This window comes from Myotis yumanensis, unplaced genomic scaffold (assembly GCF_028538775.1).
Source record: "Myotis yumanensis isolate MYYU_CA2020_CCGP unplaced genomic scaffold, mMyoYum1.0.hap1 SCAF_6, whole genome shotgun sequence".
Classification (NCBI taxonomy): Eukaryota; Metazoa; Chordata; class Mammalia; order Chiroptera; family Vespertilionidae; genus Myotis; species Myotis yumanensis.
In genome coordinates, this window is record NW_027223757.1 from 84,511,609 (window position 1) to 84,527,785 (window position 16,177).

At 60.8% G+C, this 16,177-nt stretch overlaps 1 protein-coding gene across 2 annotated transcripts in view; it reads right to left on the reverse strand.

Moving 5' to 3' along the window:
- The window catches only part of TTBK1 (tau tubulin kinase 1), a 41,477-nt gene that overhangs the window by 13,427 nt on the left and 11,873 nt on the right, over window positions 1-16,177 (reverse strand). The window contains exons 10-14 of one of the 2 annotated variants that reach the window (XM_070418551.1): window positions 15,502-15,656; window positions 14,173-14,404; window positions 13,778-13,956; window positions 10,574-11,135; window positions 4,456-4,734 (exon numbers count right to left, since the gene is read on the reverse strand). In XM_070418551.1, the coding sequence (XP_070274652.1) occupies window positions 4,456-4,734; window positions 10,574-11,135; window positions 13,778-13,956; window positions 14,173-14,404; window positions 15,502-15,656 (1,407 nt within the window). The remainder of the gene's footprint in view (window positions 1-4,455; window positions 4,735-10,573; window positions 11,136-13,777; window positions 13,957-14,172; window positions 14,405-15,501; window positions 15,657-16,177) is intronic. The other variant, XM_070418552.1, reaches the window with a different exon arrangement.

The following is a 16,177-nucleotide window of genomic DNA, read 5'->3' on the forward strand; positions in this document are numbered from 1 at the left end:
CACCTCTGCTCTTAGTGGGAATAGTGTGAGCTTTGGGGACATGCCCCCCAACTTAGGAGAGTGATCGGCCACACTCCTTGTTACCAAGGTCTGCCCATGAGGGTGGGCGATTCCTGCCCTTCAGGTTGGGATCTCAGTGGAGTTTGGGGTGGGGTGGGGTGAGGTGGGTGGGGTGGGGTTCAGACCCTCCTTAGGGGTCTATGTTTCCATCAACCCGCGGATGGCAGGGGACACAGCAGTCTCCGTGCTCCCACAGCCAGGGGCACCCACACCCTCCCTAAGCATGGTCCCCTCCCCTGGCCACCCAATACAGACACATTGACACAGCTCCTTCTGCTCACCCCAGTAGCCCAGGCTCCCCCGGCGCCTGCCTGGCAGAAGCACCGCCCCTCCCCAGAAAAAGGGACCTCGGCGGGCAGAGGAGAGGAATGGTGATTGGGTTGGAGAGGCCTGCCCCCCTCGGCTTCGGCTGGGGAAGCAGGAGTTAACGTGCCAGCGTGGCTCAGAGATGCCATACCCCCACTGGGCAGCTTTAGGCCCATTTCCCCAAAAGTGGAGATGCAGAGGGAGACTGCTGGGTGGGGATGCTCTGGCTGGGAGAATGTTCAGTAGTTATTGCTGTGACCCAAGCTGCCTTGAGTGTGTGGAGGGTCTATTCATTATGGAGAATTTACTAGAGCATTTTTCACCGACTCGGGGTTCTGTCCCACAGAGAAAATACTGGTCCTATAAGGAGGGCCCTTCTCACCACAAACAAGTCCAGTGCCCCCCACACTCAGGAGCCCGCGCGCTCGCACACACACATGCACACACACACGTGCACACACACAGTGCACCACACACCTCCTTGCTCTAGGAAGCCCGCTTGACCCTGTGAGAGCCGCAGCCTTGGACAGAGGGAGGTCGACTGTGCTCCGGCTCACGGTGGCAAACTGAGTTTGGGGTCTCTGCCTGTAAACTGGTTTTGTTTGGCTCACACGGTGATTTTTCTTTAAAAAGCTATTGTCGTTTTTTAAGTTAGATGCCAATAATTAAAAGTTGGGAGACTTCACGTAAAAAATCGGAGATTTCAGCAACAATTGGCTGAGCAAAGGATGGTGTGGTGGGTCCCCCTTTACCACTGTCCCTGCATCTGCCCCTCCCTGACACGCTGGGCTCCTCTTGACACTCAGCTTCAATCCCACGGTCAGTGCTCACCAACGTCAGGACCTGCCCTGTCAGTGAGCCCAGCCACGAGGGTCCCACCGTGACCCCCGAGGTCAGGGTTTTGAGCATCTGCTTTCTCCACTGTAACTCTTACTCAGCCACCTCCGCCCAGAGCTGCCAGGGGATGCTTGGGGGGCAGGGGATAGTGGGGGATGGAGAGATTGGGGTCTCTGGAGAGACAGGCTCTGCCATTTCAACCGACCCCAGTACTCTGGAGTGACTCCCACACACACACCATCCGAGTCTGGCTCACAGACAACTCCCTTCTTACTGGATAGGGTGGGGAGGGGCCAACCAGGAAGGACGGTAAATAGACCGAAATGCTTTAAAACTATCAAACAAGACCTCGGTTATTCGGCATTGGCAGGGGTTATTTTTTTAAAATGTTTTTGTAAATTAAGTATTCTAATTAATCCATTAACTGCAGACAGTACTGGGATCTACTTCGTAAGCTATTATGAGGATTAAATGAGTTAATTTTGTAAAGTGCTTAGACCACTGCCTGGCACAAAATAAGCCCCGGGTGCCAGTGACTGTTAAATGGAATAAAAAATAAATAACCGGAAGCCACTCCAGCAGGCTGGGTGTGACTGTGAAGTACGCAAACACCATCTCCAAAGTAGGACGGAGGCGGCCTCTCTGCAGAGCTGAGCCCGGGAGCTGTCCCTCTCCCGGGGCAGAGAGCCTTCTCCTCTCGGGAAGGGAAAGCCTCCAGAAAGGAGCCTGACCACATGGCAGGCTCACAACTCCCTGCCCAGCCTGGGGCCTGGCCACTCAACTCCAATCCGGGCAGGGCTCTGCCAAGCTTCACGTGAACTTGAACATGTGGCTTCCAATGGCCTTAGCTGTTTCCAAAAGTCAAAGCCACCCTCAAAAGATAGTAACATTATCAAGATCACCTCCAGTCTGCTCAGAGCGCATGGCTTATAAGACAATCTCCCCTGCGCCCTAGAGGGCATGCAAGAGTGTCCCTCCAAGGACAACATGTTTTGAATCATAATCTTACTTTAAAGGACACACCCACTCCCACAGGCACCAGTTCTGGTGTGTGTGTGCGTGCGCGTGTGCGTGTGTGTGTGTGTGTGGATTCAGCCGCCTTTGGGATGGATCCGCCACCTCCAAAGGCTTTGGAAACAGTACTATGCACTTGATGCTAAAACAAGGCTGAAGGTAGTGCCACTGTCTGATTGGTTACAAGGCACTTTGGGATCTTAGAGTACCTCAGGGTGCTCGTCACTGGTGGGAGCTGTGCTCAGGGTCAGGTGGTGGAGCCCTCTGGAAGGGAATGCCAGATAAGGGAGTGCTTGTCTCATCTAACCCCGGAGAGCGGGGCACTGCCCCCACCGCTGCTGACCTTGGGGTGGCTGGTGGACCGACTCCCCTTCACTGCACCGCCTGCCACTAGCTGGGAGGCCAGGGGGAGGCCAGAGGGGAAGGCGGGAGGGGCTCCTGCTCATCCCACCCCTCACCTTTGTGCTTGTGTTTTCTGTCCCTTCTGGAGAAGGCTCTACCCTGATCCCTCCTCTACCGTCTGCACCCAAAATAGCCTGGAGGGAGGGCCTAAACTTAGCAGCTAGAACTGGGGTGGGTAGGGCACAAGTTTCATTCCTAGATGGGGGAAAGCGCTCCGGCCCAGACATGGCGGGGGTGGATTTTGGGGAAAGGAGTGAGGTGGGTGTGTGCATAGCTCACGTGGATGAGTCACACCACAATGCTGGCCTTCCAGGAGGGCACTGCTTATGGCTGCCCACCCACTTATGGCACCCCTGGGCCTCTGAGGGCTCTACTCCAATCAGAGAGAGCTGGGGAGGTGAAGGGAGTGGAGTGGGAGGGAAGCAGAGGTCAGGGGGAGGAGCATAGAGGAGCCAGGATGAGCGTGGGAAGGTAGGAAACCATCAAGGACTGCACAGACACATTTCTGATTCCCTAACACACACGTGCACACTCAAACACACCCACACACGGGACTGTGCAGTGCAACCACCCACGGCGGCCCTGCCACGTGCACAACTGCTCACATAGAAGCACACGAGAGAGCAGGCATGCGTGCAGGCACACACAGCCTCACACAACACACCTTTGCAAACCTTCAGGCCGCCCTTCCTTCCTTCCCTGTACAGGCATTGTCCTTCCTGGTGCCTTCATCATCACCACCTCATTGCCTCGGGGGACAGGTGCTGGCTATCATGGACGGACGGGAATGAAAAAGGGAACCTTGGGGGTCCCTCCAGTGACAGGTTAGGGGCTGAGAAATGGGCAGAAAGGGCATGAGCAGTCTGGCATCCCCACCCCCCATCTCCAGATCCCCGTCTGCTCTGCCTCCCAGTGCTCTGACTTCCCTGCGGGCCCCTTGGGACCAGCCAGCTTGGGGGAGCACCTACAGGAAGGAGCTGCCCCTGAGAGGGCAGGGGTGGGGCTTGTCCTGAGTTCACAGGTCCCCTCGTCCTTAACGACCCCCTCTCTGTCACTACTTCCAGACCAGGCCCCTCACCCCTGGCTCCAGCTCCCAGCTCCACTCATCCATCCTCAGCTCCCAAGGAGCTGGGCCAGGCCACCCTGCGGTGGGTGAGAGCACGCGCGTTGGCAAGGGCAGCCAAGTGGGCGGAGCTCGGGCCTCCTGGGCTGAGCGTGGGAGGCAGGGACGCTGTCCGCCTGGGAAAGGCTTGCTGGGTCGCAGGGCTGCTTCCCCGTATCACCGCGTCTAGAGGCACGCCCCACCCGACCCCAAACTGGCTGCCAGGCCCCCCTCTCAGACGCAGGGCCACCACCTTGCCCCACGCAGACAGATGGGCATTCACACCCCACGGGGAGGCCCAGCTCTGCCACCCCCTCGGGGTGGACCGGGCCCAGCCACGCCAAGAGATGACAGATTAAACAGGGTAACCCATGCCAGACCGCCGCTGACCCAGCAGGCCTCGTGGCCCTGACGCTGGGTTTCTACCGGACTCTGGACTCACTGTGGCTCCAGCCAAGTACCCCTGCCCCGACCCTGAAATTACACAGACAGCACCGCCCCTCCCTGCACCACCTGGCCGGCATCGCGGAGGGGCCGGGGGGCGGGCGTTACAGTACCTTGGGCCAGCGCTAGGGGGCTGTATTGCACGATGGGGCGCACGGGGCGTGTGAGTGTGATTATTGCGTCCTGGGAAGGAACCATGGTCTCTGTCTGCTCCCCACCCCCCCCCCACCTGCCCCCTCCAGGAGGGGGGGGGGCCCGGCCTAGGTCTTGTGGGTGAAGCGGGCCCACACCTGCTGCAGCTGGGACCGCGAGATGCGGAGCACCGAGGGCACGAGTCTGTGGTTGCCGGCGGCGAGGGGCGCGTGGCGCCGGTGGGGCGCCCGCACGGGGCTGCTCTCCGCCGAGCGGCTGCGCTGAATGAGGGAACCGGAGGAGCCCGAGGAGCCGCCGCCGCCGGGGTGCGGGTAATGCTCGGTCTCCAGCGTGGAGGAGGAGAACACGGAGGACGCCAGTCGTCGCAGGGGGCTGTACCGCGGGAGGGAGTGCCCCGAGAGTCTGTCCTCCTCCAACTGAAAGAGACCAAGAGAGTGGAGGGAAAAGAGTTGTCAGGCACAGACTCGACAGCTCCGTCTCGGGGACCACCCACCGCGCACAGCCCGCGGCGACGGCGCCCGGGGCGGGGGGGGACGGGGCGGGCAGGGGGAGGGGGGTACGGGCCACCCCGTCCTGGTCCTGCCGCGGGACCCGGCTCGCGCCTCCTCCCCCGCCCTTCACTCCGCGGCCTCCGCCTCCGGCAGGAAGCCGCCTGGCTCAGCCCGCCCGGCTCAGGGTTCCCTCTCGCGGGGGAATCCTGCTCTGCAGCTGCCCCTGCCATGTGTCCGGCAGCTGCTCCCCGCCTGTCTCCCCAGCTGGCCTCCTGAGGTCTAGCGCGCGCGCCCGCGCCCCCTGCGCCCGCACCCCGGCCCATCTCAGGCGGTGCCAGGGTTTCAGTGACTCTCAAAAGGGTAGGATTCTGGCGTCCAACTACTCGCGGTTGAATCCCAGCGCCACCACCTACTACCTGGGTGACCGCGAGCAAGTGGCTTCCTTCACCCCCCTGAGCCCCCTCATCTGTGATGCGGGGTGACAACAGCTCCCCCCTCTCACCGCAGGTGGCTACCGGGGTTAGATGCTGTAATCCGCAGAGCACTTAGTACAGCACCGCCCGGAGCACACAGCCTGTAAGCTGCTTTGTTGTCCTTTAAATCTCTCGTGAGGACACAGGTTGGCAGGAGGTGGGCACACAGAAATCATTCCTCCACAGTGGCTTCCCCCGTCCTCGCCAAGGTGGAGCCGCAAGGAAGAATCCTAACGTGTGTCCTCCTGGCCTTGTGCCCTCAGAGGGAACAGGGCACACGGGACCGAGGATCCCAGGCATGTGGGGATGGGAATGGTGGCTTGGGTGTCACCAGACTCCTCCCGTCCTGCCCCCTACTTCTGCCCGGGACTGAGGCCAGTTTAAGTAGCTTCCGGTGGGGCAGTGAGGACGGGCGGGCCAGCTGCTAGAGGGCAGAAGGGGGAGGGACCCGGGACACTCAGCTCCAGTGTCCCCTTGCGACGTCAAACGGGGGCCCAGGGACCCAGGAGCCTCCCGCGGAGAGGGGTGGCGAGAGGGTACTCCGACGGACTGTCTCTGCCCTCGCCCTGCTTCGCCTTCCAGCTTCTTTTTGGTCAAGACCAGGATCTGTCTGAGCTGCTGCTGTCAGCCCTGAGGGTGGGGTGTAAGGCCCACCCCGAGTCACCAGGGACAGAGGCACCCACAGGTGCCCACAGCTCCTCTCACGCACGTGTGGATGGCTGGAGCGTAACAGCCAGAGTTTGGTCCGCTGCCAGGGGGGTTCGCTCCCAGCATGCTCCTGCCCTTCCGGCCAGTGCCACCTGCGATTGTCTTCAACCGCAGCTGGAGCATCCCCACTGGGAGACCCTCCCGTTTGCCAGGCAGCCTCCCTGTTCCTGGCAAAGAAGAGCTCTCTGTGCCTCCCGGGCCCTTGATCATGAACCTCAGGTCTACACGCTGCACCCCACCCCACCCCACCCCACCCCTCTTGACTGCGAGCTCTGAAAGCTACATTGTTTGCCTTCGTCCCTCAGCCCCTGTGAACTGCCTGGCACTTGGCAGGGCAATGTCCTCGTGGAGCCAGCAAATGTCCATGGGCTCCGGGCATGCTGACTGCTGTGTTATCAGCCAGAGACGACCTGGCAAACATCCGCCCCCAAATCACACGCTGACTGACCCCTAAATCACACGCTGACCGACAATCTCTCCTCTGCCCTCGCTTTCCCAGCCACTTCCAATTCGCACCTTAAATCCCCAGCGAAGAACCCAGGTGTGTGTAAGGAAAAGCAGCGAAAGTATCATGGCACGCACACCAACCACTCCTGGGGGCCTGGTCTAAACGTGTGCCAGGCCCACAGTATCCGCGTCCCTGCTCCTCACGGGGGCAGGCGACAGAGTTACCGGTGCCTATATCTCTAAGGACTGCTGCTATGAGGAGACTGCGCAGACAAGCTAGGTCTGGGAGGGAGGGATTCCTTGCACAGTGTGTCTATAGAGCAGTGGTTCTCAACCTTCCTAACGCCATGACCCTTTAATACAGTTCCTCATGTGGTGGTGACCCCCAACCATAAAATTATTTTCGTTGCTACTTCATAACTGTAATTTTGCTACTGTTATGAATTGTAATGTAAATCTCTGATATGCAGGATGTATTTTCATTGTTACAAATTGAACATAAAACATAGTGATTAATCACAAAAACAATATGTAATTATATACAGTGGGGCCTTGACTTACGAGTTTAATTCGTTCCATGATGGAGCTCGTAACTCAAATTACTCGTATGTCAAATCAACAGTGAACGAGTGAGACACGTGATGCTGGGCTGATGTTGTGGCATTCACTGTGATGTTCGCTGCGCCAACTAGCGGTGGGGTATCTGAAGCTGGCTCGTAACCCGAATTTTAGCTCTCAACTCAAAGCAAAAAATCGGTGGAGAGACGGCTCGTATCTCGAAAAACTCGTTAGTCGGGACACTCGTAAGTCAAGGCCCCACTGTATGTGTTTTCCGATGGTCTTAGGCGTCCCCTGTGAAAGGGTTATTCAACCCCCAAAGGGGTCGCGACCCACAGGTTGAGAACCGCTGCTATAGAGACTTCCTGCCTGCCCTAAGCATTCAATCTAGTTGGGGATGGGGGGAGGGAGGGAGTACCACCAACTGTAATTCCAGCTGCAGCCAGGTGTGGGAGCCCCCACAAAGTCAAGCTCAGGACTCTCTACAGACTAAAAAAAAAAAAAAAAAGGAAAAATATGGCTGTCCATTTTCCCTCTTTCCATCCCCTTGACCAAGGAAGGTCTCAGCTTCACCCTGAACTGAAATACTTGGTTAACCATACCACGCCCTGTGGGCACACCTGCTGTTATGGCCCAGCCAGTGCGTGCAACACACACACACACACACACATACACACACACATACACACACATACACACACATACACACACACACACACACCCCAGTCTGACTCTCTCTGACCCCACCTGAGCCATCTGCTCTCTCAGGCCTGTGCTTGCTCCTCTCCTAAACACACAGGCCTCACACTGAGTGGCCCAGAGCAGGACCTTGGAGCCAGCTGCCTGGATTCAGATCCCGGCTCTGCCACTTACCAGCTGGTGACCCTGGGCTAACGTCAGCTCCTCCGAGCCTCCTTGCCTTACTTTTCCATGGGGGCTGCCCGTTCGCCGTATTGCAGTGGGGAATACACATGCACAGTGGGGAAGTGCTGAGAGCAGTGACAGCCACTGTTATTGTCACTGGAACTGTCACTGTGATTGTCAGTCGCCTCCCAGGCTTCTGTGGTTCTCTACACACTCACAGAACCACTCCCGACCTCACACAGGCGCGCTGCTGTGCCCCCACGCACGTGTGCACACAGATGGACACACTGTCGCACCCCAGAGCTGAGCCGACACAGAAATGCACACGCACATGTGCAGAATGCTGACCAACCTCTCTTCTGTCGGGAAGCCAAGGCCTGCAGTCACCCAACACCCCTCTAGACACACAAGTCATCGCTCACGGGGACGAGCAGAAACGGAGCCCAAGACTGGCTGGCTGACTGCTCCCCCAAACCTCCCTCCTCACCCCCTTGGCCAGAGTTCCCCAGTGGGAGGATGACTCCCAGGACACGCGTGGGAGCCTGAAGTGAGAAGAGCCTCCCAGACAGCTCACTGAGGCCGGCTGGCACACAGTCGCCAGGAAGGGACTGGCCGAGCCCAGGCCCAGAATCCAGGCCTCCTGACTAATTCTGGGCTTTCTCTCTGCCCCAGACTGGTTCCTTCCTAGACTTCGTGCTTCCTGTGGGCACAACCTATTGTGCATATGACCTCTGATGCCTCGGGTACCCGGCCTAGAGTAGATGCCCAGTAGGTGTGGAATGAACAAACGAATGAGCGAATAAGTGAATAAGTGAGAGGGCAGTGACGGAGTCCCAAACAGATCTTGCTCCTACTGCTTCCCCAGTGCTGGTCCCGGGGGACAATGCTGGGGGCAGCAGCACAGTCGTGCTGGACACACTGCCCCGGTCAAGCCTCCCACAAGGGCTAAGACCTCTCTGGGTGAGGGCTCACGGGACCCTCTTTTTGAGCCCCCAATTCTCCAGAGTCCCGAGCAAGGCCAGGTGCACACTCCTCTGGACCTTGCCTCAGAGTCCCCTCTGCTAGACACAGGGCTGGGGCTGAATACAGCCCTGCCTGCCCTTCTTCAGGGCGCCGCATGCTCCGGGGCCGGGCCTCCGGATCTGAGCACGAAGCAGAACTGGCCCCAGCCCCGCACCGTTCCATCTCCGGGTGCACGTCTCCAATGTGGCACAATAAAGTGATTAGGTGACCGAGTGAACCGCCGCACAGCCCCTGAGCCCCGGCACCCCCTCCGGGGCTCTCCCAGCCTCTGAGAGAACACGGGCCCCAGTCGGCACCCGGGTAAGAGTTGGCGCCACTTTCTGGATCAGACAGAGGTCAGCTCTTCCCCACACAGAAAAGCCAGGCCCGGCTAGTGGCCTTCCGCTGCGCATCCTCAGCCGGCCATTCGCGATTTGGCCACCCCTACCCCTGTCCTTCCAGCCTTGTCCCTCAGTCCTCCCATACGAGAAGGTGCCGCTGCAGCCTAACCAGGTCCTCCCAGGGCCCCCAACATGCCTGCCCCTGTGCCCAGTCCAGGGTCCCTCCTGCCCTGGCTCGGTTCCCCCCTAACACTGTCTGTTCCTCCTGGCTCTCAGGGCTCACCTCCCGCACGGAGCCCGCCCCAAGCACAGAAACCTCCCTGCCCTCCCTGCTGCCCTCACCCCCTCAGCCACCCCTTCCCTGGTCTCCAGGACTCCTCTCCCGGGTGCTCCTCCCAGGCTTTGGCCCCTCTCAGTCCTTCTCCAAACCCCTTCCCTCTCAGCCCCCCGCCACCTGACACCCCACCGGGGCTGAGTGTTTCCTGGCTCTGCCCTCAGCCTTGGTTCTCCCCACCCCACTCGGGGTCTTGGGTGACATCACCCACTTCTGTGGCTTCCATGACTCCCAAGTCCTGTCTCCAGCTGAAATCTCTCCTGAGCTCTGAGGCCTCCATGTGGACAGCCCACAGAACCACCAGGTCCCTGTGTCCAAATCTCAGTCCATGTTCCCTTCAAACCATTCCGTGACGGCACCGCCGTCCGGCCAGAATGCTGGGCATCAGCCGAGGCCCCCTCCAGCCTGTCACAGCCCAACACCTCTTGGCTACGTCCACGTGACCCACACCCAGAGCTCCCACCCGGGTCCGAGCCACCAGGGCGCTCTCCTGCTGGCGCCTGCACGTGGACTTTCTGCTGTGAGTTCTGTGCCCTCCGACCCACCTTCCACACAGCAGCCAGAGGGGTCATTCAGAAGGACCAATGTATCCCGTCACACCCCTGTTTAAAAGACGCCGGTGGCTTACCCAGCTTTCGGATCGAGCTCCAACCCCTTAGCTTAGCCCCAAGGCCCTCCAGGACAGGGCCCAGGGCCCGCCTCGCAGCCTCCCTGTTACAACATGCAACCAGCACAGAGCTTTCTGATGGCCTCCTCTGGGTCTTGGCACATGCTGGCCACTTGGCCTGGGAGGCCTTTCTCCTGCTCTGTCACCTGGTGACCCTGCCCATAACGCAAGACTCAACTCAGAACTTGGAGAGCACTTCCTCTGGGAAGCCCCGTCTGCCCCCCACGCAGAAGTTCACACCCTGGAACCTGTCTGCCTGCACCAACGCATGAACTGCTGACGGCTGGTCGGGAGAGCCCTTGCACTCAGGCTCTCCTGCCAAGACTGTGGGTGTCCAGGGGAAGGGTGTGGGGTGCAAACCCAACCTTACCTGCCTCTGAGGGCCAGTGGGATCCGACTCTCTCCGTCGAGGGCGGGGTCCGGAGTGCAAGGGTGAGTGGGAAGGGCTGCCGGGCGTGGGGGGCTGTGACGTCTCTGACCGCCCATCGGCCTGGCTCAGCTGGGGTGGCGGGAACTGGCACGGTGTCTGTCGCAGGTCCTCCTCGGCCAGCGTCTGCATGCAGCGTCCCCGGGGCCGGGCGGTGGGCTCTGGCCCTGGCCGCCGCCGCTCCTCGCCCTCCTCGGGCAGCGGCCGCAGCTCCTCCGGCTCCTCGTCCGTGGTGCCCGATGTGCTGGGCTCGGCCCCCGGGGGGAAGTCCTTGAGCTCTGTCTCCTTGTCAATGATGACCCACTCCTTGCTGTCGAAGTCCTCCTCCTCGGCCAGCGGCACCGAGCGGAAGGCGTTGCTCAGGGCCTCCTGTTCCACGGAGGCTGACACGTCCATGCGGCCGCTGGCCTGCCGGTCGGCCTGGCCCGTGTCCACTGAGAGCATCTGGGCCGGCTGTGAGGAGCAGGCCTGGCGCGAGGGTGAGCCGGGCAGATCCATTCGTGACCTGCAAAGCCAGCAGGGTGGGGCTCAGTGCCGGCCTCTCTGGAGCCCCCAGGACTCCACACAGGTGGCAGGGTGGCCCTCGACATCTGGACCCTCCTGACCACGGCACCTCTCCCACCCTGGGAGCGGCCCCGTCACCTCCTGGGTTGTCACCCTCTGCCCTCACTCCCAGTGAAGCTCTCATTCATTCACTCATGCATTCGTTTGACGTGCTTACTGAATTCCAGGAATATAGCATACAGGAAATAAAGCCTGCTTCTTGTGCTCACGCATGCTCTCCCAGACACCCCAGGGACCTTCATCTTCCTAAAGCCAGCTTTCCGGCTGCCTGTCCAGTGCTCACACCCACCAGGCACTCCCTCCTGCTGCATCCCGGGCCAACGCCTGGCCCTCGGGTTTGCAGATGGTTTTTCTAGCCTCTTCTACGCCCACCCTGCAGCCCTGCCTGGCGGGTTTCACCACCTCTAACAACTCCAGGGGCTCCCAGCCCTGAGGAGAAGTCCACATTCCTTAGTGTGGCGCCAAGGCCCTTGACCGCCAGACTCAGGCCTCGTTTCCCATTCCTCTGCCAGACCCACCTCAGTTTCACACGCTTTCCCCAAATGGCCCACGCGCTCATGCCTCTGTGCCTTTGCGCATGCTGTTCCCTCCACAAGGCCTGTCCTTCCACCCTGTGCTGTCCATCCCGGCTCAGATGTCACCTGTGTGGAGCCTCTCCATCCTCCGTGGCAGATAGCTGCCCTCCCGGTGCTCCCTGTGCCCCCTCTCAGCACAGAGTCCGTGAGTTTACGTACCTGCCTCCCAGGGGCTGTGAGCTCTGCCAGGCAGGGACGGGCCCGTCTGACTGCTCACACTGGGGCACAGACCTGCCTTGGAACAGCTCTCACTGTTACTTAGAGCCTAAGGCTTAGACTGTGCCGTGACCCTCACATTACTTCCCGAGGTTGTCACCCAGGGGTGCACAGCCCCAGCGTGGGGGACTCCTGGCTGACAGTGAGTGGAGGACAGGCCACTACAAAAGGAAGAACAGTCCCCTCCCAAATGCCTGCAGGTGCCCCCCACCCCCGGAGAACTGGGGAGGCTTGGCTCTGGGTGTGCTCACCCCGCCCTCAGCCTGCGGGTGGGGGGCTGGCTCATCTTCCCCCACATCGGCCGGAGGGGCGGGGTGCAGGTCTCAGCCCCAACATACTGCCGCCGCCTACGTAGGACCTGCCCCCTCTGACTGTACACACTATTTTTATGGATTTGTTAATAAATCCATTTTGTTAGAATAAAAACACCCTGAGGGAGCCGCCCAGGGCCTGACACTGAGTCCCATGTAGATGGCTGCTGTCCCTTCCTTCCCTGAGACACTGTTTCCAGGGACATAGAGGAGAGGGGGCGCCCAAGGAAGAGGGGGCTGAAGAGCAGGGGTGAGGAGGGGCGTGGGAACTGAGGGGGGACAGGGGAACCCCAATCCCATCTGCTTCAGACTTTCCCCTGCTCCCCAGTACCCCGGAGCCCACCCAAACCTTCTGCCCTGCCTATGAGATCCTGAAAACTCGCTTCCGGAGAAACCTCTCCTCACCCCTCTCCTTGCCGCCATCCTGAAACAGGCTCACTCCTGCCTGCCATTGGCTCTGCAGCCTGCCCACCTCTCTGCTCCTCATGTCCCTTCCAAACCGCCCTCCCTCTTTCCTCCCTGTTCCGGAACTCTCCAGGCTACCCCGGGTGAAAATGAGGCCAGCAAGTGAGTGTGAGTGTGAGCGTGTGAGTGTGAGAGTGTGAGCATGAGCATGAGTGTGTGAGTGTGAGTGTGAGCGTGTGAGTGTGAGCGTGTGAGAATGAGCGTGTGAGCGTGAGCGTGTGAGCATGAGCATGAGTGTGTGAGTGTGAGTGTGAGCGTGTGAGTGTGAGAGTGTGAGCATGAGCATGAGTGTGTGAGTGTGAGTGTGAGCGTGTGAGTGTGAGCGTGTGAGAATGAGTGTGTGAGCGTGAGCGTGTGAGTGTGAGCGTGTGAGTGTGAGAGTGTGAGCATGAGCATGAGTGTGTGAGTGTGAGTGTGAGCGTGTGTGAGCGTGAGTGTGAGCGTGTGTGAGCGTGAGCGTGAGACTGCCGGCTCCCTGAAGACGTCCGCATCAGCCCTCTGTCCTGGCGTCAGCAGGGGACTGGGATGGAGCTCCCTGTCGGGGTCTCCGCACCGCAGAGGGGCGGGTTCCCAGCCCAGAGGTGGAGCGTGTTTGGGGGCAGAATCCGGAGGAGGGGCCGCGCACTGGGTGTGGGGAGGCCCTCTCCCCGAGCTGGGCCTGGGGGAGACATGCCCTTCCTGGAGCAGAGAAGGCCTCCGCCCGGCTGGGGGGTGAGGTCCTACCGGGCCCGGGAGGGCGGGACAGCGCTCCTCCGTCCGCTGGACCCGCGGGCCCTGCTGGCCGTCACCACCTCGGCTCCTCTGAGCTCCAGCCGCCAGCGCTGGCCCGGCACGGACTGGGTCCGGCTGAAGACCAGGTACAAGCCTCTCTGCACTCTGAGCCCCCCCCCAACCCCCCAACCCCCACCCCCGCCTCTGCCTGACCCTGACCTTTCCTCCAGCCCAGCGCTGGGCGGAGGGAGCCAGTGCCCTGGACCGTCCCCTGGTCCCAGACCCTCCCCTGGTTCCAGACCCACCTCCTCTCGTGTAGCTCCGCCCGCCCGTCCGCAGTGGAGAGCCTCTCCGACTCCGGGCTGTTGACCCTCCGGTAGCGCAGAGACCGCACGGGGGTTGTCGGTGAGTCTGGAGGGGCTCGCACCGGAGAGCTGGGGACCCCCACCCCTCGGTTCTGCTCCTCTTCCGCCACGCAGGGGGTCTGCAAGAGAGGGGAGTCCGTGAGCGGGGCTGACAAGGCGGCTGCGGGGCAGGTGGTTTCTCGGGGTGATGGAGACCGGGAGGGGGAGCCCCAGGGTGCAGTGGTCCTGAGATGGGGGGGGGGGGCAGGCCTGTGGTGGGGAGAGGGCGCTCAGAGGACGGGGAGGGGCCCGCGGGCTGGGAAGGCCGCCATGCCCTGCCCCCTGGCTGCAGTTACTTTGCCGATGTTGATCCGGAGTTTGTTCCTGTTGACATCTGTCTCCTCCCAGACTTCAGCTTCAGGGCCCCCGGGGTGGGGGGCGAGGAGGGGGCCGGGGCCCAGCCCCTCGGGGAGCCGCCCAGGCAGGATTGGGGGTGCGTTCTCCTGGTCGCTCAGGTGCTCGCCCTGCAGCACGTCCTCCGTGTTCTCCCGGAGCAGGTCTCCAGGCACCGGCGTCACGTTGACCACCCTGGAGAGGCCAGGAGGGGTGATGGGCAAGGCTGGCATGGGTGCCCTCTCCTGCCAGCACTGGCCCTGGAGATCACTGCCAGATGGGCATGGGCATGGGCACAGGGGAGGCCCCCGCAGGGGTGAGGGTAGCCCTCGGCCTGTCACCACCCGGGCTCACAAAACCTCTGAGGCCAGAGGGTTGTGAGATGGGGCTGTCCTGACGGGCACAACACCACCTGGCTCTGTTTAAGAGATCCCGCCCGGCCAGCCTGGCTCAGTGGTTGAGCGTCAACCTATGAACCAGGAGGCCACGGTTTAATTCCTGGTCAGGGCACATGCCCGGGTTGCAGGCTCAATCCCCAGTGTGGGGCGTGCAGGAGGCAGCTGATCAATGATTCTCTTTCATCATTGATGTTTCTATCTCGCTCTCCCTCTCTCCCTTCATCTCTGAAATCAGTAAAAATATATAAAAAGAGAGAGAAACCCAGCTGCTTCCCACGCAGGCCCAGCCGGATTCCCACTGCGTTCGCTGCTTGGCTTGCTTTAGTCCAGGAGTGGGTCTAGAGAAGGGTCACTGTGAAGTCATTTGAGCGACGTCTTTATAGATCTGAGCACCATAACGGGCTGACAAGTCCTGTGGAGTCCCCTTCCCACAGGTGTGCCCGGAGCCCTGCCTGCCTCTCCCTGGGGGTGGGGGGACGTGGCCACCTTCTCCTTGTGCTTGTCACAGGTGCTGACATGGCTCCCCACCATTACAAATATCCTCGACTCCACTGGAGCCTCAGGGTTTACCTCTGCACCCCCGGGGGCGGGGCGGGCCTCCGACATGTTCCCCGAGTGAACACCCGTGAGGTGAGCGGGGGAAATAACACTGTGGGCTCTGCAGTCTCACTGGGGCTTCCTGGTCCCCCCTGAGGTCAGCAGCCCCAAATGAGGCCCTAACGCCGCACCCGACTGAGGGTGCAGATGTGGCAGAACTTTCTGGGATTTGACCCCCGCTGTTGAGCACCAAGAATAGGAGAGACTGCCAGGTGTATCCAGGTGGGAAGAGGAGAGAGCAGGCAGCTCTGGGCAGAGGCCATACGGCCCCCCAGCCATCGCCCCTCCCAGACTCACCCGAACATGGCTGCCGTCTGCCGCGTGTTCTGCTGGGGCGGGGTGGAGGTGCTCGTGGACAGGAGCGTGTCCGTGCCAGCCTTCTCCCAGTCGAAGGCCTCGTTCTCGGCGATGCCCCTCTCCTTCATGCTGTTCTCAAACACCGACATGATCAGCTGCAGGGGCGGGGGTGGCGGGAGGACAGAGAGGTGACCCTGGGCTCCCAGGAGGAGGGCAGTTGCGGGATTGCAGTGGGGAGAGAGGGGCCTTCCAGGGCAGGGAGGGCCAAGAGGAGGCATTGGAAGGAGAAGGGCACATTGATTTTTGAGTGAAAACATGCACACAATATTCAGATCAGCATGCAAATTATCATCTTGGTTTAAGCCCCCTGAGACTTGCCCCCTGTTACCGCTCCAGACTCCTCAGCTATTTCCAGCATCTCAGCAGAAGCCACAGCAGCTCCAAACCACTGCAGTTCCCCAACCCACCACCTGGGGTCGGGGGTGTGCACGGGCAGCTTCCTGCTGCAATGCCTCCCGCCCACCTCTCCTCTCAGAGGCCTTCCTGGATCCCCCACCACACAGCTCCCTTGGTTGGGCACAGTGCATGGGCTCCACCTTCACACCCACCTGCCAACTCTACACTGTAGCCGCCAGCACAGTGCCCAGCACAGGGTGTGCTCTCAGCCATTTGGTCT